Source organism: Anopheles arabiensis, chromosome 2 (assembly GCF_016920715.1).
Source record: "Anopheles arabiensis isolate DONGOLA chromosome 2, AaraD3, whole genome shotgun sequence".
Taxonomy (NCBI): Eukaryota; Metazoa; Arthropoda; class Insecta; order Diptera; family Culicidae; genus Anopheles; species Anopheles arabiensis.
In genome coordinates this window covers 4,743,019-4,768,545 of record NC_053517.1, presented here as the reverse complement: position 1 = coordinate 4,768,545, position 25,527 = coordinate 4,743,019, and the positions used below count along the sequence as shown (strand labels likewise).

Below are 25,527 nucleotides of genomic sequence, written 5' to 3'. Positions count from 1 at the left end.
TCCGAAATTACCGACAAAAGAAACTCGAACCTAGACGCAGAGCGAAAGAAAGCTACATCATTTCGGATGTCTCATTCACTAAAGCTATACAGGAGAGTTAAGCACATGCCTCATCATTTTAGCAGATTCGCACGAACCTTCGCCATCGTTCGGGGTTTTATTTTGTAACATTACTTTTGCGACACACCTCAAAAGGTAAATTCATCATTCCATCGATTCGTTTGCTATCCGAGTAATAATTTCAGGAAAAATAGTTGATTATCAGCTACTACAGCAGAATACACCAATATTTACACACTCTGTCACGACATACACATCATCTGGGATTTGAAACACACCGAGAGTTAAAATTCCATACACGTTAGTTTTCTGGCTGATTGTGTGCGCTTATCGCGCGGCCACCATCACCATCCATCGAACACGGACAAGGGTTGGCATCGTAAGAATTAGCTTGCTTACCAGTAATAACATGCTCGTTAAACTATTTCGTTTGCATCTCGATCGCGATCTTCCTAACTGCCCTGGAATTACACCGTAAGATACACAGATCCACATCCCTTACTTGTGCTTTTTAAACATCTAGACCATAGAGTTCCCTAACTATGTACAGGCTTTCGTTAATTGGTACACAAATACACACATTGCTGTCCATTCCTGTTTGTTCGTTCAAACCATGTTTTTGGTGCATTCTTCTATAAATCACGTTTCCAGATCTAGTCAAGTACTTGGTAAAAACATTGGGGGAAACAAAACTCCCCCCTTCTTATTGCTAGCTCTGTGACCTTCGCGACACAGTTATTGACACAATTATTCTTTTTTCCGTACGTGTATCTGGGCTAGGAATTGAAAGTTTAAGTAAAATTAATCACGGGGAGACAAAAGAAATGCCACTCTCACTTCTTCTGCTGACTACTTACTACTACTCTCTTACTGATATGCTATAGCTTATATTCTGTGACAAATCCACCAGGAGAAAACGATCACAACAAAAACTGGTGCTCCCGCTGCACATGGCTCATAATGCACCAACTTCCCACCCATCGCTCCACTGCTTCCGTTTTCTTCCACTGCGCCCTTGTGCCTCGACTTCGGGGGGACAGCGCACAAACGCTATTCTACTCTTATCCTTCGCTATTCGATGCAATCTAAACAAAAAAACAATATCTGGCACAGGTACATTTCAAACTTCCGCAACAACGGGACGCACGGTAGCAAGAATTCTGGAAAAGACTGACACCAAACCAGCGGCATCGCCTCGTTTAACCACTTCCGCCCACAACACCGGCCGGCGTCGTCACGGGACCACTGGCGGGCAAGATTTCGCCCGTTTCGCTCATCGCCCGGTCGGCCTTGTTGCGAATGTCCTTGTGCCGTCGCAGCGTGCGGGCGGCCGGCAGCGGGATGCCCTGCCGGCGCAAGATTTCGTAGTCGCGCGTGCCGATCTCGTTCTTGATGTCCAGCGCCGAGTTGATCATCTCCTGCGTCCAACGCTTCGGGTTCTCGGGCAGCGTGTTCAGAAACTCGACGTGTGCCGGGGACAGCTTGGTCATGTCAAACATCGGCGTGTCCTTGTCGAAGATCGAGTGATGCTCGAACATGCTCAGCGACGAATCCTCGCCGCCCACCGTCCCACCACCACCGCCGACACTACCATTCAAGTGCTCCAGCTGGGAAGGATGCAGCCCGGCCGCGGCTGCCGCCGCCATGGCAGCAGCAATCGCAGCGGCCGCAGCGGCCGGATCGGCACCGTCCGTCGGTGAGGCGTCGCCCGCGATACTGTCGAACAGTGGGTGGCGCGACGGATCCGCCTGCGTCAGCCGGTTGTACAACTCGAGCTGTCGCTGCTGCTCCTGCTCCTGCTCCTGCTGCTGCTGCTGTTCGCGGGCACGCTGCTCCTCGATCTCTCTGTTGCGCTGCTCCTCCTGATCGCGGGCCAGCTCCAGTGCTGCCTCCGCTTCCTTGCGCCGCTTGCGATCGCTGCCACCGCCGCCACCCGTTGTTCGTCGGCCGTTCACCAGCCGCGACAGATCTTCCAGCCCATTGTCCTGCTCGTAGCGCGTCAGCATCGCCAGCGTCGGAATGTTCAGGAACTCCTGCTTGCGCAGCGTTTCATAGTTGCCACTGCCGAGCTCGTTCTTCAGCTCGAGCGAACGCTGCAGCTCGTAATCGGAGAAACCCTTCGTGTTCATCGTCAGCGTCTGCAGGAAGTTGATCTGCGGTATCGTCAGCAGGCTCACATCGAAATGGCCACCATCCGGATCCTGTTCCGGTTTCAGTTGCTCCTTGTCGATGTCGTTGCCGAACGGAAACAGTACCCCCGACCCATTCTCCCCATGGTCAGCGGACCCGGACTCGCCACCTGCGCTGTGGCGCGACACGGCACGCGACTGATTGGTGGGCGAGTCCTCCAGCTCGTTGTGCTTGCGCTTCCGGCCCATCACGTCGACCGTGTCCGGTAGCTGGGCGGCCTGGCGATACTTGCGCAGCGTCTTCACGCTCGGCAGCGGCATACCGTCCTTGCGGCGCAGCGATTCGTACTCCCGGCTGCCGATGATGCGCCGAATGTCGTTGCACGTGCGCAGCTCGTACGGGGTCCACTTCTTCCGGAAGCCGACCATCGACTTTAGGAACTCGATCTGTGCCTGGGACAGGGTTTGCTGCTGCTGCTGCTGCTGCTGCCCTTGCTGAGCGTAATGGTAGCCGGTACCGTCCTCTCCGTTCAGCTGCATGCCACTGACATCCTCGTATCGGCACCCTTCCAGCAGAGAGGTTGGATCTCGGTATCCGTCCTCATCCTCGTCCTCATCCTCGTCCGCATTGTGCTGGTAGTAGTTAATATCGGGCGATGCTAAAAAAAGGAAAACAACAGAACAAAAATGAAAATTAGTAAAGGAGTTTATTGCTAATGATTCGTTCTCGCAGAGCACAGAGCTTACGTCGTTGCATTGCCTGCAGTGTGATTAAGTCACATTTGAATTCATAGGAAAAAAGATAACGCAGATCGGTGAAACACGTATTCGCAAAAAAAAACCCACAAAATCAACCAATAGCTAGTGATTTCCGATCGAACAACATTCCAACCATGTTTCTCTCGAGTGCTTATCGATTTTTAATACAATTTTAAACATATTTGCCACACTTATCAGCACGATCAACACGGGAGGGGGAGGGGTAAGGCCTTTAATACGTCAAAGGTGCCATGTTCTTGGTCCGTTTTCTTCCCCTGTTACCGCAGGGCAAAACCGGTTACATGAAATAAATATTCGCCTAGGTATCCTCTCGGCGCGACACAACACCACATTGGGGAGGATTTGCATACGAAGCGCACGCGATTGGGGAGCGAAGCTGTACATGTGAGTGTGTTTGCCGGTTTGATAGCCACCGACAGAAGTGTCCACCGCCAACAGTTGCCACAGAAGGTGCTACACCTACCCCCCCCCCCCTTCCGCTCCCATCCGTGATTTCTGGGACACGGAACACAAACTCGAGAAGAAGATCGCCTCGCCTTTCGCTCAGCTCGAAAGATCGCTGTCACACTGTTCGTTGAGGTCTTCGCTTTATTCTTTTTCCTCTCCTCTCCTGTAGCCACATCCAGCACCGTTTAGCAATATCGAACGCCGCCAATCAACGCAAAATCGTATCGTATGGCACCACCACCACACACCAAGACACATTATTGGGGGCCCAAAATTGAAACCGACCATTTGGAGCCCCGGACCCCTTGGGTCGTTCGATCGGTCGGTCGGTCGGGCGAATTTAATTCAAAGGCGCGGGATGTTGTTATGGGGGGTTCGAGAAGCATCATGTCCCCCAAAAAGCAGCCACACAAACACACGCACATTCTCACGCGGGGCAGTGCTGCATTGGTCGTTGCCTGCCTTACGACGCCATCGGTCGAGGCTGGCTAGTAGTGATCGTCGTCGTCGTTGTCGTCGTCATCGGGGTCGCGCTTTCGGGTTGCTGGGCGCCGTGCGCGTGGTCGCCACCAACAGCATGGGTATGGTGTGGTGGTGAGCCGTGGGTCGGCCTGCCGTGCGCGAGTGAAGGGCATTTCGTCGACGGGCCGCGGTCATCGCCGGCGGTGACGGTTGGTGATGTAATCACGTACACACCGCACCCGCACCCGCACTCCCCGGACCGAACCAACACAACGGTGTGGTGGTGCAAAGTTGGTGCGAGGCGCGATAAGAAAACCCAGCGACTCGCTCGCGGTCGGCGGTCCCTCTGTCGCTCTGTGGCCACGACGACAACGACGACGACGACCACGACGACACACAACCGTTTTCGCCCTCGCTTCTTAGCTACCTCATTTGATTGGTTTTGCGTCTGTTTTTTTTCCTTTTCCACTTCCCCTTGCACACACAATCGAATAAATATTCCTCCAAGTGGTGGTTTATGATTTATTTTTACAAAAACATCCTATCCAAAGCTTCAAGCATCTCTCTCGGTACACTGTATGATGGGATTGGACAAGACCAACATTGATTAGCCGTGTAGTGACCACCATCCAGCGGCGTGTAACACGTTGTCCACCACACGACTCGCTCCCTCTCAAGCCAAACCCCATCCCCCCTCCAAAGTCTGACGGGGACAGTCGTCCCCCAGGGCCCCACAGTCCTCCCAAGCGACCACAGGCAGATAAGCATCATCTTGCCGAACGGGAGTTTTATTTGAACCGCAACTTATGATAACATTGCTAAACTCGGCGACACCCATCCAACACGCAACGCGCCTGACCGATAGGGGCCCTGTGCGCGCTACGCCGACCAGTCACCACGATAACCGTGTGCTCACAAATTGCTCTCCCAAGCGTCATTAGCCTCGCCACGGAAAGAGAAATCCGCTTCGCTGCCAACCTTGACAGTCTTCCGGTGCACCACCGAGCCAGCTTGCTTGCTCAAGAGTGGTCCCACACACCACCACAACATTGTTGGGGGTCAAGAAATGGAGCTCGCTCGCCGCTATAATTCTTCCCCACCCAAGGTGGACGTCTGGGCTTTCCCGTCCCAAAAAGGCCACCCGCCGATCGCGGGCTCGGACAGTTCTCTCGGACCCTAAAGACACCCTCTCCTCACTGACGCAATACTGACTCTGCTGGCTCCACGGAGCCTCTACAACGATCGTTTCCGGCAAGGTCAGGACCTTTCGCGGCAAAAGGCCGGGGAGGATACGACGTACGGTAATGACCTAACCACTTCTACGTTGACCATTTGATGCATGATTGTCTCTCGCTGGAAGAGACTTCTTGATCCGAATGGCGGCGGCAGGTCCCCCCGCGTGACCGTTTTCTCTCTCCTTCGGCCCACTTTTGTTGCCACAAATTTAACAAAATCTGCTGTGCTTGTTGGTCCCAACCTCCCGTGGACGAGACGATCGACGAAAACGGGTTTGCGCTGGCCGTCGACGTGGCCGAACGTGGTCGTCGTCGTCGTCCGGGGTGCCCACAAAATGCACAAAAGTGACAGGTCGAGAGCCGCACACTAAAAATAGCATCACCACCAACACCACCACGACAGACGTTACGTGTTGGTTGCGGGGTTTGCAGAATTTGCCACATCCACGACAAAGCCGGCGACCGTGACGGCATTGGAATTGGGGACGGCGGCGGCGGCAATCGCGGGAGTGCACACCGCGAGTTTTTTGGTTAGAGCTTTCTTTTGCCCTCTGTCCAAAAGATATTACTGGGAATGGGTGGTTTTGGTGGTTTCGTTCGTTCGTGGAGATTGTCCTTCCTGCTTTCGTTCCGAGTCTTTCCAGTCCAAATCATTCCAGTATCATATACTTCGAGGCTTTACATCACCACCATCACGGATCCTTAAACATGGCGATAGGATGGTTTGGCAACCCTGAAGGTACCGTTATTCCAAAGGATTCCATTAAAAACATCTTCGAAACCGTTTGTAGTAACTCTCGAATTGAATGTTCACGCTGCTTCTCTCGGGAGGACAAAGATAATTTTTACACACCACAGGCCCCTGTTATAAAATATCGCGTCCCCGTGGCACCTCGAGCGCTTCGCACCAAATTAAACAAAAAAAACGGTATGGGCGCGCGCACGATCACATTTTTTTTTATTCTCGCAGAAACAGCAGAGCCACAAAATACTCCCCCCGAAAAACCAGTCAGGTGCCTGTGTGTGACCATGGCAAACCGCCACACGCATTCGCTCCGATACCACCCCATCCATCCCCTCACCGGGAAGGTGCCTTCCTCCTCCTCCTCCTCCTTCCTTGGGACACACAGGTATCGCGAGCACGCCGCGGCGGCAGCACAGTTGCTGCCGGCAAAGGCCATAACACCCGACGACCACGAAAGCCACACACAACCTTTCCACTCCCCCCCCCCTCCTACCACCCTGTGCTGTACACGGGCATCTTCATCCAGCCCCTCCTCCCTTACCCCCGAACGGTCACACAGAGACCACCAGGGCCTGCTGCCGCGCCGCCACATACCGGATGCGAGCGAGCGCACACAGGAGAACGAACGAACACACTCACTTGCCGCCGTCGGGCAAAGAATCTTCGACGCGCAGGCGGGGGCAAGAAGAGGACACGCGAGGCTCGGGGGACCGACCAACTGACCGACCGGCCACCGATCCACCGACCAGCGGTACCGATCATGAGTGCGTGAGCGAGCCAACTTAAATACAAGCAGTGTGTGTGTCGGTGCTAGAGACAGAGAGAGAGAGCAAGCAAAACGATCGGATCTGGTGCGCGCGCGAGCTGTGAAGGGCATGGCGCGGCGGATCGATGGACGACGGAAAGGGAGACACAACAACGAACCAAAAAAAAAAAGAAACCATACGCAGCGCGGCAGCTGCGTCAGCATTCAGCGCGTCGGACGCCCCCCGTCGGACCAGCGCGGACAACTCATCCACACACACACACACAGCCACACAAGCCCGAGGAAGTAGTGGAGGATAGGGAAGCGAACGATTGCCGCGCGGAAGTGAAGTGAAGCGAGAAGCGTTCCGTTTGCGGCCACAAAACGTAACACACAGAGCGGCGCACACGGGCAGGGGCGACATCATCTCTCATTTGGACCTGTGCGGAGAAAGAGGGGGAAGGGTGTCTCGAGGATTGAGGACTCCTTCTTTCACGTGCGTGCTGCTGCTGCTCTCTCGGCGCAGTTGTGTGTGTTTGTGTTGAGGCGAGAGGTGCGCGCGTGCTGCGCGCTATAATACAGAAGCGTTCTGAGGCGCAACTCAACCGAAAACCGGCCGTTGGGGCTGGAGCATTTTAAAAAAAGCACACACACACACGAAGCGCGGCACCATGTCCCCCCAAACCTCTCCCACTAATTCTTCCCACCAACCAAACTGGCACCGGACGGACGCGGCAAGCCCCATTTGTAATCGTAGTCGCCATCGGTCGACCGGCCGGCCAGCGCCCAACAACGCACGTAATACGGACGGCGGCGCGCGCTTTCGGGGTGCGCAACGTTAGCAACAACACACACAGACACACACGCGATCGGGTGTGTCCCGCATGCGCGAGAGCGAGACACATGAGCCGACCGTGCCACCGTGCGGCCAATTCCACACTTCCTCCTCCGGTGAGCGCTGATCGAGCGGGGACAGCTCACTCTCTCTCTCTCTCGCTCGCAGCACACAACCGTGCACAGTGGCCTCGAGCATAAAAAGAGCCCACATCACCGGGGCCGGTCGGTCGCTCCCCCCCAGGGTGGAGATGCCGACCTTACCCCATCGATGACAAGCTGCCGCACTAAAAGGCGGGTTGGCCACCGCAAAGTCCTTCACAACAGCAACGGCTCGACACAAAAAAAAGGCCAGCTGCGGGCCGTCGCTTAATGTCTGGAGTAATGTCGGGAAGCAGCTGACAGCCACACGGTGTTCACACAGACTGCGCCTGCTGCGGGGGGAGACTCGCGGGTCGGTACGAGTGTGCGTTCGGTGGCGTGTTCGAGCATATGTGGCCACCTTCTCCGCTACGCCACATGCACACAACACAACAACACTGCTGCAGACACACACACAGGGCCACGATCAGGGCCATGCGGGCTGGGGCCACATATGCGGGAGAGCTTTCACTGTTTGCTCTAGCCACAGTTTCCACGCGGTTTGTACGTGAACACCACGCTGTCGCCTCATGCCCTGTGGACCAGATCGCGACAACATCATCATCATCATCTGGGGAAGAATCACAAACTAACAAAACCCGCAGCCAGATGAGATTTGTACAAACTGCGACCAAAGTTTGGATCTTCATTGTGGAGTACATATCTCGACTGACACATGCCTCTAAATGTTGACGTTTCAACACCTCTGGGACGAAAGATCTCTGGCGGCCCCACACACAAAACCCTGAGAATATGATCGGTCCTCCAACAAAATCGTGACAATCCAATCCAGTACAACTCCCACGAGAATGCCTAATCGTGACTCCACAACGAAGACGTCACAATCTTTACGCCTTATCCCGCTTCTTTCGATGTACCCACAAATGGGGGGGGGGGGGGGGAACGAAAACGTGAAATGTGACGCGAGCGGGAGAGAGACAAATTGTACGATAACCATCCTCAAAACCTTTGCTCATAAACGTCACCAAGAGTTCACAAATTACTGCCGTCACGACGATACACCAGCAGTACAACCAGTGTTCGGTCGTTTGAAGGCACTAATTGCCCTACAAAACAAAACATCTCCTACATGCTTCACCAGAACACAGAGCTATCCAACAAGAGAGTGGATGGTAGTGGAAGAGACTGAAGCAAACGTATGAAGATGTTTTTCCTACATTTCACCACCCTTCACTTCAGCTCATGGATAAATAAACAAAAATATATTAATATCCCGAAACGATGCGAAGCAGAACGAAACAGGAGCGAAAAGACAAACCGCGACTAAACAGAGAATCGTTGCGATCAATTAAGGTAGCAGAAGAAGTAATCAACTATACCATGTATATTTGTCCGGCAATGTCCTTTACTCTCTTTTTACTTTCGTTACCTTCCCTATCGCAGGGTGTAAAACGTATAAAGAGAACATTGAGAGCCCAATAATGCCGATGATACGGTTAGAAGAGCTGTTAGGCGATGCTGAACGGTTACTAGCAGCTTCCTATTCCACTAAAGAACAAATTAATCGAACCCACACACACACACACACGCATACACACAAACACAAACAGAGGCACCGGTTTCCTCCGGGCCTCCCCCAAAGAACGGGACAGCACAAAGCCGGTTGCATTCAATTAACCCGCTCCCCGTCACGCCATCATCCACAAGAGCATTGGGTGGGTCGTCATAGGCCCCTTGCCCGATGCACACGCATTTAGGCATGAATGTGTTGATATAATGTATGTATGCAAGTGTCCACCTGTACCTACACCTCCCCCTACACACACACACACCCGAATCAAGATATCGGTCATATAACCCACTCCCAGGGCCGTCCAACCCACCAACCAACCACCCTGCTCTCTTGCTACTGCTGCTGGAAGCCCGGAAACAGAAGAGAAATTAAAAAAAATCCTTTCCCCATTTCACCCACCATGCACACTAGGCCGCAAGAGCGAGCACCACCCACCACCACCACTCGCCAATTTGTATATTTCCAATTGTACCGACACACCGACACACACATAAGAGTGCACACACGCAAATGGGCAATCGGTTGGCAAATACAAATAAGCAATCAAATTTCAAATTCCACCTTTTCGCGTGCACCATATTTAACAGGCGATGTGTGCGTGTGTGTGCGTGTGTGTGTGTGGAATGATGGGAGATGGATGCTGAGGGATGATGACCCATCCCTTCCCATCCCCCTTCGCCACCCATAACCTCTCCCATATAAGCCTAAGCGGAGTGGAGGAGAATGGGAAGAAAGGACGCATTTCCCTATGTACTACCACCTGTGTTCCCCTGTGGGTGGTGGATTGGGTGGATCAGTGTGTGTGTGTGCGTGTGGTTGCTGGATTGCCGGTGGGTGGTTTATGTGACCCCAAAGCCTCCACACTTCCTCCTCCCCCCCCCCCCCCCCCCTGGAAGAGCAATATGAATTCTATGTACGCTTTTTCCGCACCCTCACAAACACACCTCCATCCCGGGGTTCGCTTAAATTCCCCCAAACTGGTATTGGTTTTTGATGAACAATACTGCACACAACATCATCATCGGTCATCATCGTCATCATCATTCGGTTTGAAATATTATCACCATAATATCTGGGATCATCACCATTTATGGCTAGGACCAGCAGCAGCTTCCCTAAATAAGCGCCCCTTTTCCTCCCATCTGGGGGAGTTCCAGGGTGCATCATCGTGTGGTGGTGCATCATGAAATAAATTGACAGCATCCCCACCCCAACCCCACTTCGCTCTATTAGCATTAACACCAAGGATGCACATTGCACAAATACCATTAATGCCATTAATGTTTCGATCCTTCCCTTTGTCAGCCGGAGCTGTACGGATGTGTGTATGTGTTTGGTTCACTTGTTAGGTGGAATGGTTCTACGTCTTGCCTTTCCGTGCGTCTTACAAATGAAGACACACTATCCCCGTTCGTGTAACATGATGCGGATGAGAACACGAGCCCCAAAAAGATTTTGGGAGACAAGAAGAGCTTTTTCTTTGATTCTGGAGCGGTTTCACATCAAAAAGGACATTTGCCCATGTAGCTTACTGTACTGCGATCATGCGAGGATCATTCAGTAGATCCTCCACACACACACGTACGAATGTGGAGCATTGATCGACATTTTTCGCTGCAAGACAACGGATTGGGAGTCGTCAGGCCAGCCACAGCCCGTGCACAGATGATGGACGAGAGGACCCAAACGCTGGCACCGCAACACACACCTCCTCTCTCTCTCTCTCTCTCTCGCGAACCGGTGGTCGCCTCTTCTTCAGGGCCATACGGCCACACCAAACCAAGATGGCCGTGCGCGCGGATAGGGTGGGTACTGTTCCTTCCCAAGCTTCCCACACTTGCTGCTGCTGCTGCTGCTGCTACGGTTGGTTGTGTGTGGCTGTATTTCACCACCACACAGCCCAGCCGCTCTCTGCTCTTACTCTTCCACCTTCCTATATCCCGCACACGCACATACACACAGACACACACAGGAAGGCACACATATATACAAGCACACGGCATCGGTTAGCGCGCTTCCTGCCCCGTCGTCCCGTGTGCTCTCTGTGTGGCCGGGGGTTGTGTGCACCGCGATACCCGCGACAGATGGCAATGCGGCCACGGTCTCGTGTGTGTCGGTCCCTCCTCTCGCCGTGCCCAACAGCAACAACAACAGCAACAAGACCGGTCGAACAGTCGAAGCAGAAGGAAACAGCGAGACCGGCGGCCACGCGCGATGCGAAAGCGCGAGAGCGAGAGCGAGAGAGAACATACACGCAACGCGCAAAATGTGGCAACGTGCCGTGCGCCGTGTTGCGCTTCGGTTAGGGGGACCCCGACCATCACCATCCCTTCCCTTCCGCCTGTGCCACACCCGCCAGTGAGTGCTGTGAGGCCGCAGCCACACACAGTTGCCATGGCCGAAATGTAACCGACGTTGCCTTCTGCCCATGTCCGTGCGCTTGGATGCCCCCAGAACCACCCTGAGGGGGTGTGATAGGGGTGGAGAGAAGTGGTAGGTTTCGGTTTGGTTGTTGTGAAGAAGAAATTTGAGTTTTTGATTCAGTTTTTCGTAGTGAAGATCCTTACGACTGGATAAAACGTCGAACACAATTTAAAAAAAAACAGCCACAAGTTGCTAATGAGCATATTGCTAGAACATTCTAATCCAGAGAGATTGAACACATTACAAGTATTAGAACTATATTTTGACTACCAAAAAGGTGAACTGGAGCTGGAACGGACTACAGATCGCCCTGCTTGTGCCCTGGGACGTTGTCTTATAATTGATACTCGCACCGAATTCCCATCTTGATGGGACGAAAGGGACGAAAGCCCGACAGCAGCAGTGGATGACCCGAAAAAGGGCTCTTCCCGACCCAAGATGAGAAGCCATATAGCACGGGTATGAGACATTCCGGAGTGAGCACAAAAGAAGGGACCGAGACACAGATAGGATAGCGCACACCACCCAGGCCATTGCCACCCCTTGTGCCAACCTTTTGCATGGTTGTGTTTGTGTATTGAAGACAGCCAACGCTCTCGAACACTCGGCCAGGCGTATCCCTGCCACATCAGGTGCTGCTGGCTGGGCCAGTGCCACACAACCCTCCTCCATCCAATACCAATACACTGCCGGCCACGTCCAGACCCTTCTTTGCAGACCTTTTTGCTCGGATGGCTGTCCGGCCAGGGCCGTGCTCCCGCGGATCCTGCGCCATACAACCCGCTTCCCTTCGCATCGAGAAGAAACACACCCGCCGCCGCCAATGCCGCCACTTCCTTCGAAAAAGGTAATCTTCCCCCACACACACACACATCTATACTTTCACTCTCGCCCCTTCGTCCCGGCAGCCACCGGGGCACAACCCATCATCCCTGTGGCAGCAGCAGCAGCCGTCCCCTTTGTACAAAGTTTTCCAACACCCAGCGGTAGCTGCGCTCCCCCAATCCGCTTCCCTTCATCATTTATCAGAAGAAGGAAAAAATCGGGCCCACAAAGCAGGGACGGCGAAAACACATCCCTGAAAGCAGGGGGGGAAGAAGAGCTCGGGCAGCTTGGGGGAAGAAGAACTAAGGAAAGGAAGTGCACGCTCCTTCCTCCCTTCCTCCCAGAGAGAAGTTGGCCACACAGCCCGTAACACAGTGGTGGAAACGAAGCGAACGAACGAACGAACACAAAAAAAAAACACTCACCATGGGATAGAAAACCCTCCTTGCCATCGCACCCACACACACACTGACACACCTTGGATGCTGCGTCGTGACCGTGGGCTTTGGGACCGGTCCCTGGGTTGCCGTGCTGTGTCCGCACCGCCAGGGCCGTCCTGTAACACAGCACGCACACAAACAAAGGAGAGAGGAGCTCGAGCAACAAAAAAAGGGGCCAAGGGATCTCTTGCCCGTCTTGGGTTTCTCTGTGGCCAGGGGGACGGCGGACAACCGAAAACCGATCGATAGCGAGAGAGAGAGAGAGCGTGTGCCTGGGCCCGGTCGGTCCCCGGGATGGCAACAAAATGGCCGTCCCCTTTTTTATTCGGAAGTGCGGGAGCGTTTTGGGCCCAGCCGAAGCAACCCAAGCAGCGAAGGCGGCGGCGGCCGCCGTGGGAGTGTGCCAGCCGCCCCATCGTCTTCAAGGGATGAAGTTTTTTTTTACTGACGTGCTTCAAAACGGGAAAACAATGCCAACATTTGCTGCTGTCGTACTTATATACATACATCTTGGTGTTCCGGTGTTCCAATCACTCCTCCAAATTCCCAAAAGGAATCCAATCGCGCTGCAGACTACTCATTACAGTATTTAATTGACTTCGGCACTCCTGCACTTTATCCCCTCGAAATGCTTCTAATTTCCTTACAGCCGAGCGCTACCGGAAGAAACCCCTGCTGCCCAGGTTGTCCCTCCCATCGATCGTGTCCTTCGCTCTGGCTACGCGTAATTATCACATTATTTCAAGGATGATTATGCAAAGCCCAGCCGAATCCTCGTCAAAAACGGAAAAAAAGAATCGCCCCGCCAATGCCAACTTTGTGTCCGGCGGGGAGATAAATACAGGCGGGAGCGAGAGAGCGAGAACTTCGATGGCTCAGGACCACCTATAACACGTCCCCCCCTTCCTTGCCTGACACCCATCGCCCATCACACTCCAGAGAAAGGGGCTCCAAATATCACGCCAAAAACCTCACAACCTCTGCGCCGCGAATATGGCGGCGCTCTCTACGGGCGTTTCCATCCCCGGGGTTGCCATTTCCATTTCCACAGCACACAGCATCTGACTTCCCCCGGCCGAGAGGTAACACAGCGGCGGCACAAGCAGCAGGTTCACCTTTCCCTCCGAGCGCGCGCTGCCGCCTCTTGTCGATGGTATTTTATCGATTTTCTGCGGTGGCTTTTCGCCCTCCCCTCCCTTACACACAGCCCACTGCCGCCGCCTACCGTGCGTTAACCTTCCACCCACAGCCACACAAACACACACAAGCACACGCTTACACGGTACGGTTTACCCTGCCACAGCGAGGGCACGCGGTCGGGTCCGATGGCCCGATTTTATTGGTAGGGGCCCACAGAGCACGACGGCCCAAATCCGGCCTGACGCACACACACACAAACACCGCCATCATTTCCATGGCCTCCGAAAACCTTTCGGGACAGCGGGAGGAGAGGGATGGGCTGCCACGGTTTTCGCTGTGGCCCTGTGGCATGGCAAACAGGGAGCTGAAGGGACACGCACACACAGCATCCGCAGCAGCAGGACTAACTTCATCCTTCACCCACACTGTTGTCCTTCCCATTCGCGCTCCGGGGGCGATGCGAAACGACGGTAAAGGTACAGCACTAACACACACACACACATACAATCCAAAACGCCCCCACGAGCTGGTGCGTCCCCCGCCAAAGCCTGGTTTCCATCTCCCATGGCGCTTCGGAGGCCGCCCGTGCTCATATAATCCCGAGCCCGGGGAATGCTTCGAGGCCACCCAACCCCTCGTGCCCTCGCCCCCAAAAACAGTGTGACCCGGCAACAGCCCTCACATCCACACACACACACACACGCACCATATTGGGCCATTTGAAAGGGGAGCAGTGGGGATAAAATGCCGATATCGGGGGGTTCACTTTATTCTGTTTTGCTGGGTTTTTTCCGATGGAAAACTACATATTGCCGATGGAAATCGAATAAAGTTAAAAGCGGGACCCTTTCCCATCCCACACACCCAATATAGCGTGTAGGGGGACAGGGACAGGGTTCAGTGTCGATGGTCCGTCCGGTTCGGTCCATTTAATTGCTAAAACTTTTCGTCCACAATTAAACAAAAAAAAAAAGAAAACACTTCATTCCACAAGCATCGGAATTTAAAACGGACACCTTTGGTCACGAATGCACAGTGTCATTTTGTTTAAAGGCAAAAACACAGCAGGAGCCAATATTCTCCATAATCATGGAGGTACATTGTAATGATTTTAAGCGAATTGATTATGAACATATTTTTCCCAATTAAAAATGAATATTTCCCGTGAATGTATCAACGCAATTCGAAAATCACAGACACGGTTCTGTGCCGCTGCCGGGAGCCAACACATACGATTGTCAGATTGCTTTCATTTAAATGTGTGTGTGTATATGCGAGTTTTTTTTCGTTTGTTCTATTAATTTATGTATTTCTAGCAACTGTAGGAATACGTGGAAAAAGCTCAGGCATTCATTCGCACAGCATTATCTGCAAAAGAAGCGAGAGTCCCAAATTTCCAGCCGGGTGATGTTGGAGTGGATCAGATCGAATTTTTCAATGCATAATCGAACACCGCTCAATGTACCAACCATTCCCCCCCAGTGGATGTAATTTCAGACCCCGACTGTATGCCCTCGGATAACAAGACCAAAGGGAGAGTCACTGTGTGCGCCACCGAAAGCGAGCATTTCCCACGCTTTCCGAGGGGATCGCGCGTCCATGGGAATAATTATAGCCAGCGACCAGTGGCACACATTGGGACGGACGGGGCCGGGTGGAATTTGAGGTCCTCTCGCCAAGCTCACATATTGATGGGATTGAAGTGTTTTTCGCCCCGCCCGGAAGGAGCAATTCGAGGGGATAAAATGTTATCCTAAAACCCGCGCTCGACAGCGCTGGGCCTGGACATTAGGGGAGATGTGGAGTGTGTGTGTGTGTGTGTGTGTGGGTAGTGATAGTGCATTCCAAAAGTCTGAATAAATCAGAACTGTTCTCATTAATTTCCACGATCCCGGGACATGGCGAACTGCGGAGATGTCCAACGCCAACGGAGGGGCGGATGGGGCGTTGAGGGGCGCTCGCTATTGCTGAAAGCACCATGAAATACACGCGCAAAACTAATAAAGAACATCAATGGAATAGAATTACTATTGATGTGCACCACATCATCCCACCCACACGCATCATGCACATGGGAGGATTGGAACAAACAAAAAAACTGAGCCTCTGACAGGCTCGAAGTACAGCAGTTTAGTTTGCATTTCGCAAATTGGGTAGCGAGGGGTTTTTTTTACGTTCGATCGCAGCAAAATATATAAAGCTCCCCGAGTCCTACAAAAGGCCCTGGAACGGGAGGGGGTTTGCGTGTGAGAGAACAGAACACAACGTATTTGCGCCCCCCCGTGATGGTGGTGTGCGCTAAATTTTTGATCCTGTTCGAATCACCATTTCATATATTCGTGATTTCAGAGTTTTTCGCCTAGCAACGGGCAACATATTACTCTCTCCTCGCGTTCGCCGCGCCCATCGATCGAGCGGCGGCCCGTTGATGAAAAGAGCTCGCCGGAATGGACGGACGACACAAAAAACGCTTACGAACATACAGAGAGAAAGAAAGAGAGAGCAGTGCCTGGTCCAGGGGATAGTGTTGGCCAGAGCTGCCATTGCCACAGACGAAAGGGGATCATTATTTAACCCCCCGAGGGACAGGGCCAAGGCACCACAGTGCTGGTGAAGCGGGGATAAAAATGGCCAAACCACCAGTGCCCGGGAAACTATTTTTGTGCAAATCTACACCGCAGGAAGAATACAAGGGAGTGTGTGTGGGTGGGTGGTGGTACATACATACATACGCTTTTTTACCATTCGAGTTTGAAATTTACCTATCCGATAAATGATCAGCAAAATAAAATAACGCACACTTTTGTGTGATGATTTAAAAAAACCAACGCTTTTCCAGTGCTGCGCTTCGCCAATGGGAAAACTGTGTTTGCGTACGCACAGAGAAATTAAAACGTCATAAACAAATGCGATAGAAAACTGCCCTTCGTGGAATTTTGTATGCCGCACGGAAACTGCACAGAAAAAGTGCACAAAAGCGCACAAAGGCACAATAATGCACACAGGCCTCCACCCAAACCGCAATAGATATTTTCACATCAAAAATGTAATGTTCGCGGAACCACTGCATGTTTCCTCTAAATGCAGTTTTCCCAACAACTGCAACATGCAATATAGATATGAATCCGCTCAATCTGTAACTAATGTTGGTGTTAATTTAGCCAAAAAAGCTCTAAATCAATCATTGATTATGCCAATTGTAACCAGAATGGATGCTCAATGATTGTTTGAATTCGCGCTGTTCAAGCTTGTATCTCTAATGCAGGTAATTCGCTTGTTCTAGCTCAGTTGGTTTAACTAAAATGTGTTTCACCCGCACTAATGCAACAGATGTTGAAACGCAATTACAAAAAGGGAAGGTGATTCTTTTACCCGAAACGACAGCATAAGCAACGAACCCAACTCAAGCTACATTATGAGCCCCCAACAATTCACTGCAATTCAGTGTAATTCTTCGATAGCCTTAAAACCTGTGCAGCATCAACTAGAAATAAATACGACAAACTCCCAACATCCCCACGAAAAGTCCTAACATCCTCCACATCGCAACCTCCAAAGCCTGACCATGTTGTTAAACACAGGACGAACAACCAGCGTTACATCGATGATATGGCGCAATTAGATACGGCTAGGATGTAGGAAAATTCCTTCAAAAGGCACAAAACAAACGCTACAAAATGCTCCAACAATTTGGCGCACCACCATTCGATACGGGGATTTGGCACGGTAGAGAGAAGTTTGCCCCTCCACAAAAATATAGAGAGAGCACTCGATGTTTATGCTGTAACATCTTGCTCGCAAAATGCATGGCATTGGATGTGGGGGGGAGGGAGCCCTTTTTCGCAATTTAAAAATGCCATAACTTATTTAAATTAAATTCCTACAACCTTCTGCCAATGTTTTGATGGGTGATTTTTACACCAACTGTTTGGAAAGTATAGCAATAGGACCAGCAGAAATAGGTAGCTAAGGGGGGATGATTGTATGATTACGTACGAGTGTAGTACTGTTCGATGAGTCCTCTCTCTCACATAAGAAGGCATCTTCGATCTGTGTGTGATACAATAATATACCTTTTTCTATGCATGTGTGTGTGTGTATGGGCAGGGATCAACCTGTAACGGCAAAGGCCTGCCTGTCCACAAAACCCTCAAATTCGGTTCTGCCCGCGTTTGGACACATCATTAAAACTTCGACCACGGGGCTACGACGATACCCTGCGCACCGGGACGATCCGACATACTACAGGATCCGACGCTTTTTTCGGTCTGCCCAATACCCAACACACACACACCTTCGCACACCACCACCACGGAGTGCAAAAATTCTAACTCGAACGGAGTCGTCTCAAACATTCTTCTTTTATGTTGCCTCCGTTTTTTTTTTACCCAAAGCCGACAAAAAAGGTCCACAGCCCACCAAAAACACCCAAAAATTACAACACCGGGACGACGGGGTGGGAGGTGGGAAAGGCGCACTGCGGAACGGACACGACACACTCTGACTCGGCTGCGGCCAGCAGCAGAGCAGCGGCAAGAAGCTCTCCGTGCAGATTTGCGCGTTGATGGCTGTAGAAGGGGCCCTCCTCTCCTTCTTTTTTTCTCCTTTTCGGGGACCAGTGTACACGGTGGGGGAGCGGGCAGGCCCAAGACGTCGGTGTCGGTGGACGGACAGGCAGCCCGAAAACTCTGTCCCAAACGCTGCGCTCTGCCACAAAGCTGACCTGGGAACGAAGGGTACACACACACACACAGGAGCCCACGCAAAAGGAGCGAAAGAGAGGGCCTTCGAGACCAGGTCGGTCAGAAAGGAAGCGAAATTATATTGTGTTTGTGTGTGCCGGGGACGATGCTCCTTCGTGCGTTTCTTTCTACTTCCATCGGTAACATAATCCTCCGCCGAGATGAGAGCGAGAGAGAGAGAGAGCGAAAGAACCGTACCGGTGGTAATGAAAGTGGAGTGGAGGGAAGATGATGAGTCCCTTTCGTTGCTCGCTATCATCTCTTCCATCCTCCCAGGTTTCGGTGGCCAACCACGACGGCGACGGCGTAAAAACCGGCCCGAACTGATGGCGAAGAGGACGAGGGCAAGGCAAGCATGCGGCCAGCAGTGTACCGTTTTTTGGACCGAGGGAGCGCGTACAGTGCAGAGGGTGCAGCTTACACGACGACGCCGTCGACCACAGCATGTCGACGACCGGGGCCTTCAACCGATATCCTTAGCTGCCGGAGAGGGTTAGGGAAGCGAACGAAAGGACGGGACCCAGAGCGAGACAGAACGCGCCCCGGCAAAGAAAGGGCAGGATGAGCGAGAAGCAACTACAGGCCAGCAGGCAGGCAGACGGCGATGGCGCACCACACCATGGCGCGGATGGCCATGGGCAACGGCACGAACATCGACGTCACCACACGACGTCGCACGAGGGAGCAGCAGCAGCCGCCGCCGCGTTAAATTAATGGAAGAGAATTAAGCTGGAGGAAAAACTGAACTCACACAAGAGCAGCGCCGAGCGTGACTTCTTCCAGAGAAGGGCTGGCCATATTGAAAACGGCTGGCAGGGGATGGGACTTCCCCATGCCAAGCAAGTGGCGTTGTTTTGGCCAACAGTTTCACCGTTTGGAGCAGTTGGGTCCTTATGGGCACAAGAACTGCTTCGAGGGAATAGCTTCCCAGCAAGTTCTTACTGGAATTACCAAGAACAGGTCCAATGGAACAGAATCGGAAAACAATATTTGATTCAGATGTAAGGACTTATCCGTAAGGAGGTAAGGACTTATCGGAAAGGTTGTTAGCTTGTTGCACCATTAAGCAGCATGGGAATTAGCAGCATCATATCTGTTCCGCTCCGAATACTCCAAGACGTGATGTTTAATTGAGGAATTTTCCTGAAGATTTCAAAAGTGTTTGAAAAAAGTGTGGAGTAGGAATGTGCCAACATCTCCGGACATTCACTCACTGCTTGAAGCCTAGTCAGTATAGATGACTCTCTCTCCTACGAACCATTATTTTCAGCACAAAGAACAAAAACCTACGGATGCCTTTTCCCTCATTTCCCTTCTCAACCTGATCCACCACTCACAGCGGGTGGATTTTCGAAGGTTTTGTGGGGGTCCCTCCTTCTGCAATGAGGGGAATGGGGAGAAAGGGAGCAAACAAAATTCTTTCCCCCAAAACTAGCCGGAAAGGTCCAGAATGGGAAGGAAAGTTGTCGAATCGGTTAGGGTTCGTCGTCATCCCGTTGCCGGCGGGGTAATCCAAGCAACGGCGGAACGGGGGAAAAAGGCCCGTAAGGAGTGAGGATTTAATAAAAAAAACGCTCCCACCCGGAATGGAATGAAATGGAAACGCACCACACATTGCGTGCTGCCTGGCTTTGCGCCTTTGCCGCCGCTGCTGTTCGGGTCTTGCTATGTCCAGGGCAACGAACACGTCGGGCGGCAGAGTATGGGTAGGGTTGGGTAAAACGAAAGGGGAAAAGGTTCACAACCATTGGCAGGATACCCACCCGTCCGTCCGTCCGTCCGTCCTATTTCATGGACCTTCGGGCTTCGGTTCGCTCGCACAGGCCACTGTGGACAGAACAGAGAAGCAGCGACAGGAACAAAAAATAAGGCCAAACCCACGCTGCGACCGGTCGGGTCGGTCGGGTCGGTCGATCGGTACCCGTCCAATGTCCTACGCGGGCCGAGCTGGTGTTGCCAACACGCTGCCACCCCACCCCAAACCATTCCCTCGCTGACGTTTCGTCTGCCGTTTCTGTGTGTGTGCGCGCGAGGGACAAAACCCCTTGACAACGGGGCAAGCTACTAGACGCAGGCGGCCTGCTTGCGTTCGAGCGTCCCCTCTCTCTCTCTCTTTCGTTGCGTCTGTTTTCACCCTCCCCCCCTTACTGTCTTCTCGGCGCACAGAGTGTAAAGGGGACCGAAACTCAGGGGCCAAACTTCTTCTCTTCAGACAATCTCGTCCAGCTCTCCCAACGGCGCGAGGCCAACGGGAATGATATGACCGAGTTACACGGCTACGGGGCTGCCACAAGCACACACACACAGCACGGGCAGCTCTACCGTTCGATAACCTCCACCCAACCACCACCCGCTCACCCAGAGATCAGAGGGTTGATGAAAAAGAGCCCTTTTGCCCGACCGTGTTGCCAGCGGAAGTTGTCCCCAGTCCCCGGGGCAGGTAGCAATAGGTATACGGGGCAAGCGCACTGCGCCATGCCAGTTTGTGTGTGCGTGTGTCTGTCCCCTAAGCAATGTACCCTTGGCCGAGGAGTGTAGGTCGTATGGGGCGGAATGGGAACCGCATGGCACATCTCGAAATAGCTGACAGGTTCGGGGAACTCTTCGGGGATTCGAGAACAAACAGCCGGTAATCTGCCCCAAGTGCACTAGACATTGCCGCCGCCCCCTTTACTTCACTCATCGGAGCAGGGGGGGCACAGCATCAGAGGGGAAGAAGATTCGCGATCCCTTCTGGACGCCCGTTTTTTGTGTGTGGAATGCCTTCAGGTCGATAGCAGTTCCATTAGCAGAGTTCGATGTCCCGGGCGGGCAGCAACGCAAACAGATACAACACTACGCCACCAGAGGGCCTCCCGGTAACTTCCGAAGGGAAAGGCTTCATGCTCTGGTCCACGTCCTCTATAGTCGAGCGTGACATCAGCCCATGTTCGGCCAAGACCGAGCGTCGTCTCACCCGTGTTTCGCTGGAATTCGCTCTATTCCAGAACGATCCCACAGCCGACAAACCATGGGTCCCCCCGCGTGATGGACCAGTTTTCATCCAGAGTTTATACTCAACCATCGCCTACGGTTGTAAGGTACGTCGTCGTCGTCCTTCTCTCTACCCCTTTCCAACAACGCAACAACACACCGTCAAGATTCCTTCCCCCGCTCGGAAGTCGTGTTCTGAGAAAATCAATATTTTACACTCTCCTGCTGTCAGTCGCGTTCACCGCCTGCTTGCAGCGTGACTGCCACCGCCTTCTCTTCGGACCGGTCGGCACCAACAGTCAACTCCACTCCAGAACAGAACTGCAACTCGAGGGGATATGAGTTGAGGTTTTTGCACAACGCTTTTATTGCCCTTGGCGAGAGATCTGGATCTGGAAATCCAAGGATGTCTTGAAGTAGAGCATTCGGTTCCAGCATCTGCCGCCATTGGTTCGAATCGATGCGTAACCCAAACCCAGAGCGTGAGATAACACAATAACATCATTCTGAGACCAGATGTCACCCCAGATCTTGTGGCACTGTGCAAATTGTGCCATTTGACCCAGCGCAAGTTATTAAAAATCATTTTAACTACTCTACCAAATCCAACGAAACTTACATCGCAACAGCCACTTACCGGTAAAGCTGACGGGATCCTGCTCCGTCTTGATGTCCTGCACTTCCGGCCCATGATGATGATGATGATGGCGCTGCTGCTGGGCCGCACCGGCCGGGTACGCCGCCGGATGCCTTCGCTGTTCGTTCCGGTTGTGATCGACCGTTCGGGGCGCACCGTTCGCTTTCGGCTGCTTCCTCTTCACCATCCCCGTTGGTTCCGGCCGCCGGTTCACGAGACCGTCCGCCCGCACCGCCACCACATCGTCGTCCTCCTCCTCCACGTCCTCGTCTTCCTCGTCCTCGGGCAGCTCGTCCACCTCCATCGGGGCGTTCGGTTTCGCGGTGCCAGCGCTCGCTAGGGCCACCGCCGCCGCCGCTGCCGCACCACCGCCCGCCTTCCGCAGCGACTCCAGGTAGCGCGTGATGGTGCGCAGGCTCGGCAGCAGCAGCTCCCCGTCCTTGATCAGCGACTTGTACGCCTGGATGCCCATCGCGTTCTTTATCTTCATGGCCGCCACTATCATCGGCTCGCGCCACTTCCGGTTACGGTCGTCGTCCGCCGGGCCGCCCGCCAGTGCGTGCGGGGAGGCGGCGCCGCCCACAATGCCACCGGAAGCGGCCGGCCCACCACTACCACCACCACCAGTGGTCATGTTGCCCAACCGGACCGACATGCGCTTCAGCTTGCGCTTGGTCGCGTGCAGCTCTTTGCGTGTGACGTCGTACTTGGAGCGTACCTCCGCCAGCTGCCGCTGACAGCTCTGCAGATCGGCCGTGAGGCGGGCCGAATCGGGCCGTTCCAGCACGGGCGCTACGATGCTTGCCTTCCCCCCGGCCGGCACTCGTGACGTCACTGGTTGGGCAGGCGGTGGAGGGGGAGGCGGAGGAAGCAGCAACGTTTCTGTGCGCTTTTCTTCCTCGCCCTTTGGTTCCGCTTTGGGTGGTTCTTCCTGCGAGCAGGGAGGACTTTTGCACTCGACGGCGACGGGTTCGGTTGGAGGTGGTGCCGGTGAGGCCGTCCTGACAGCGTTCTCCTCATCCTCTTCTTTCTTTTCCGATGTCTCCACCTCCATCGATTTCTCTTCCGGCGAGGATTTCTCCTCCACTGCTACATCCCTGTCGTTCGCTGCGGGACATTCATCCGAACTCTTCTCACACTCCGAGGCTTTCTTCTCTTCCAGCACAACCTCCACCGCAGCAGTTGGCTCTGCGTCCACCATCTTTGGTTGCTGCTCCAGTGGCGGTTCCTCCAGCTGCTCCTGTTGTTCCACCACAGTTTCCAATTTCACCTTTTTCGCCGAACTGACTCCCTCGCTATCACTGTTGCTATTGCTGCCAGCGCTGCCCGTACTGCCGGCACTGCTCGCTTCCTCGCTGAGGCTGTTGCTGCCACCGTTGCTGGTACTGCTGGTACTGCTGCTGCCGCTGCTGCTGCTTCTGCTGCGCCTACTGTGGTCGTCTTGCGAACGTTTTCTGCTCTCACCGACGGCGAGCTCTACCACAGCAGTTGCTGTGGCTGCTTCTGCTGCTGCTGCTGCTGCCTTTGGTTCGCTCTCCACAGCACTCTCCGCAACGTCATCGTTCTGCTGCTGCGTCTTCATCATGGTTACCGGCGCAACGGTTTCCTTCGCTTCCGCTTCTTCTCTCTCGCTAGCCACCACCTCCACCGCCACCTCCATTGGGACTTCTTTCTCCGGCGCCACTGGTTCAGCAGATTCCACTCCGGACTGTGGCGGCGCTTCCACAACAAGATCTGTTTTAACTTCTTCTTCCTTCTCCACCGCCACCACCACTGGTGACTCCTCGTCTGGTTTGCTCGTCGCAGTAGAATCATCTTCAGTTGTTGCATCTTCTTTTGCATCTACATTTGATGCTTCTTTTTCTGTTGCTTCTTCTTTTTCTTTTACTTTTTCTTCTTTTGTTTTTTCTTCTTCTTTTTCTTTTGCTTCTTCTTTTTCTTTTGCTTCTTCTTTTTCTTTTACTTTCACTTCTTCTTCTATAACTTCTTCTTTCACTTCTTCTGTCACTTCTTCTTCTATAACTTCTTCTTTTGCTTCTTCTTTCACTACTTCTTTTGCTTCTTCTTCTTCTTTTACTTCTTCTTTTGCTTCTACTTTTTCTTTTTCACTGTCGGTATCTTCTGATGGCACCGGGACGGCTGGCGAAAGGGAAGGGGACCCCTTGTCCCGTCCCTTGCCGGCAGTGTCTTCTGTAGCAGTGTCCATCGGCGAGGTGACCGGTTCGGCACGGGGAGATTCTTTGCCACTCTCTTGCCGCGACTGCGGTTCCGGTTCCGCCAGCGAAAGCTGCTTCGATTCGGCCATCGTTCTATTTTGTTTTCTGTGTCTTTGCGTGTGTATGTGTGAGTGTGTGTTTGTTAAACGTGGTACCAAACCACCACGGCACCGTAAAGGTAACTATGGAAACGATCGCAACTGAGTTCACTGTGGAAACCTCCCTTTACCGCTCTAGCACCACTGTAGCACACGTACGGAACACACCGCGGACAGGCCGCCACGGAGAGTGTGTGGCAGTTTCACTTTCACTTGCACCACACGAAACCCCCGCGTTACATCAACACACACTGATGGCCCCGATGGAACCAACAAACCTTGCTGAACGTTCTCGATGTCCTCTTTCGCTCTCTCTCTCTCTCCGGTCGGCCGGTTTCTGCGGAGGATGCTGGCTGCTTGGTGCCGTTGTTTCTTTTTTTTTCGCGACGTTTGCTTTATCCGTACCTTCTTCCGAAGCACGCAATCCCTGGACCTGGGCACAGACACACGCGCAACGCACTCGCACACACTAGCTCGATGGAGGCTCGATGATAAATAATTCGTCCGCCCGTCGTACACTGTTTGCCACCATTGCCCTCGTCACGATGGCGGAGCAGCAGCAGCAGCCGCACACCCGGAGCACACCGGAACAGTGGGAAAAGGGGATGGGCCGACGAAGGAGAAGGTGAAGCGGGTGGGCGACGTCAAACACCGTCCCCCGTGTCGTTCCCGTGAGCGAGATAAACGGCGCGAGGGCACCAGCGCGTCGCGACGACGCACACACAGAGAAACGCGCGAGGCGTGTACCACCACCACACCGTCGTCCGTCCACACACACACTGCGGAGACGAGGAATGGTAGCACGGCAAGGGTAGGGTGTAGGACGCGACCGACACAACGACGACGACGACGAGACCACGGGGCCGACCGAAAAACCGTCCACAGCGCGACAACGACGATGGGCCAATGACGCCGCTGGC

At 53.3% G+C, this 25,527-nt stretch overlaps 1 protein-coding gene across 1 annotated transcript; it reads right to left on the bottom strand.

Moving 5' to 3' along the window:
- Positions 1-99: 99 nt before the first annotated feature.
- On the bottom strand, positions 100-24,225 carry LOC120893629. The gene is made up of 2 exons (XM_040295631.1): positions 22,294-24,225; positions 100-2,848 (listed from the first exon to the last, which is right to left on the bottom strand). The coding sequence occupies exons 1-2, from the start codon at positions 23,951-23,953 to the stop codon at positions 1,260-1,262; spliced, it is 3,249 nt and encodes a 1,082-aa protein (XP_040151565.1). The 5' UTR covers positions 23,954-24,225; the 3' UTR covers positions 100-1,259.
- Between the last annotated feature and the right edge of the window lie 1,302 nt (positions 24,226-25,527).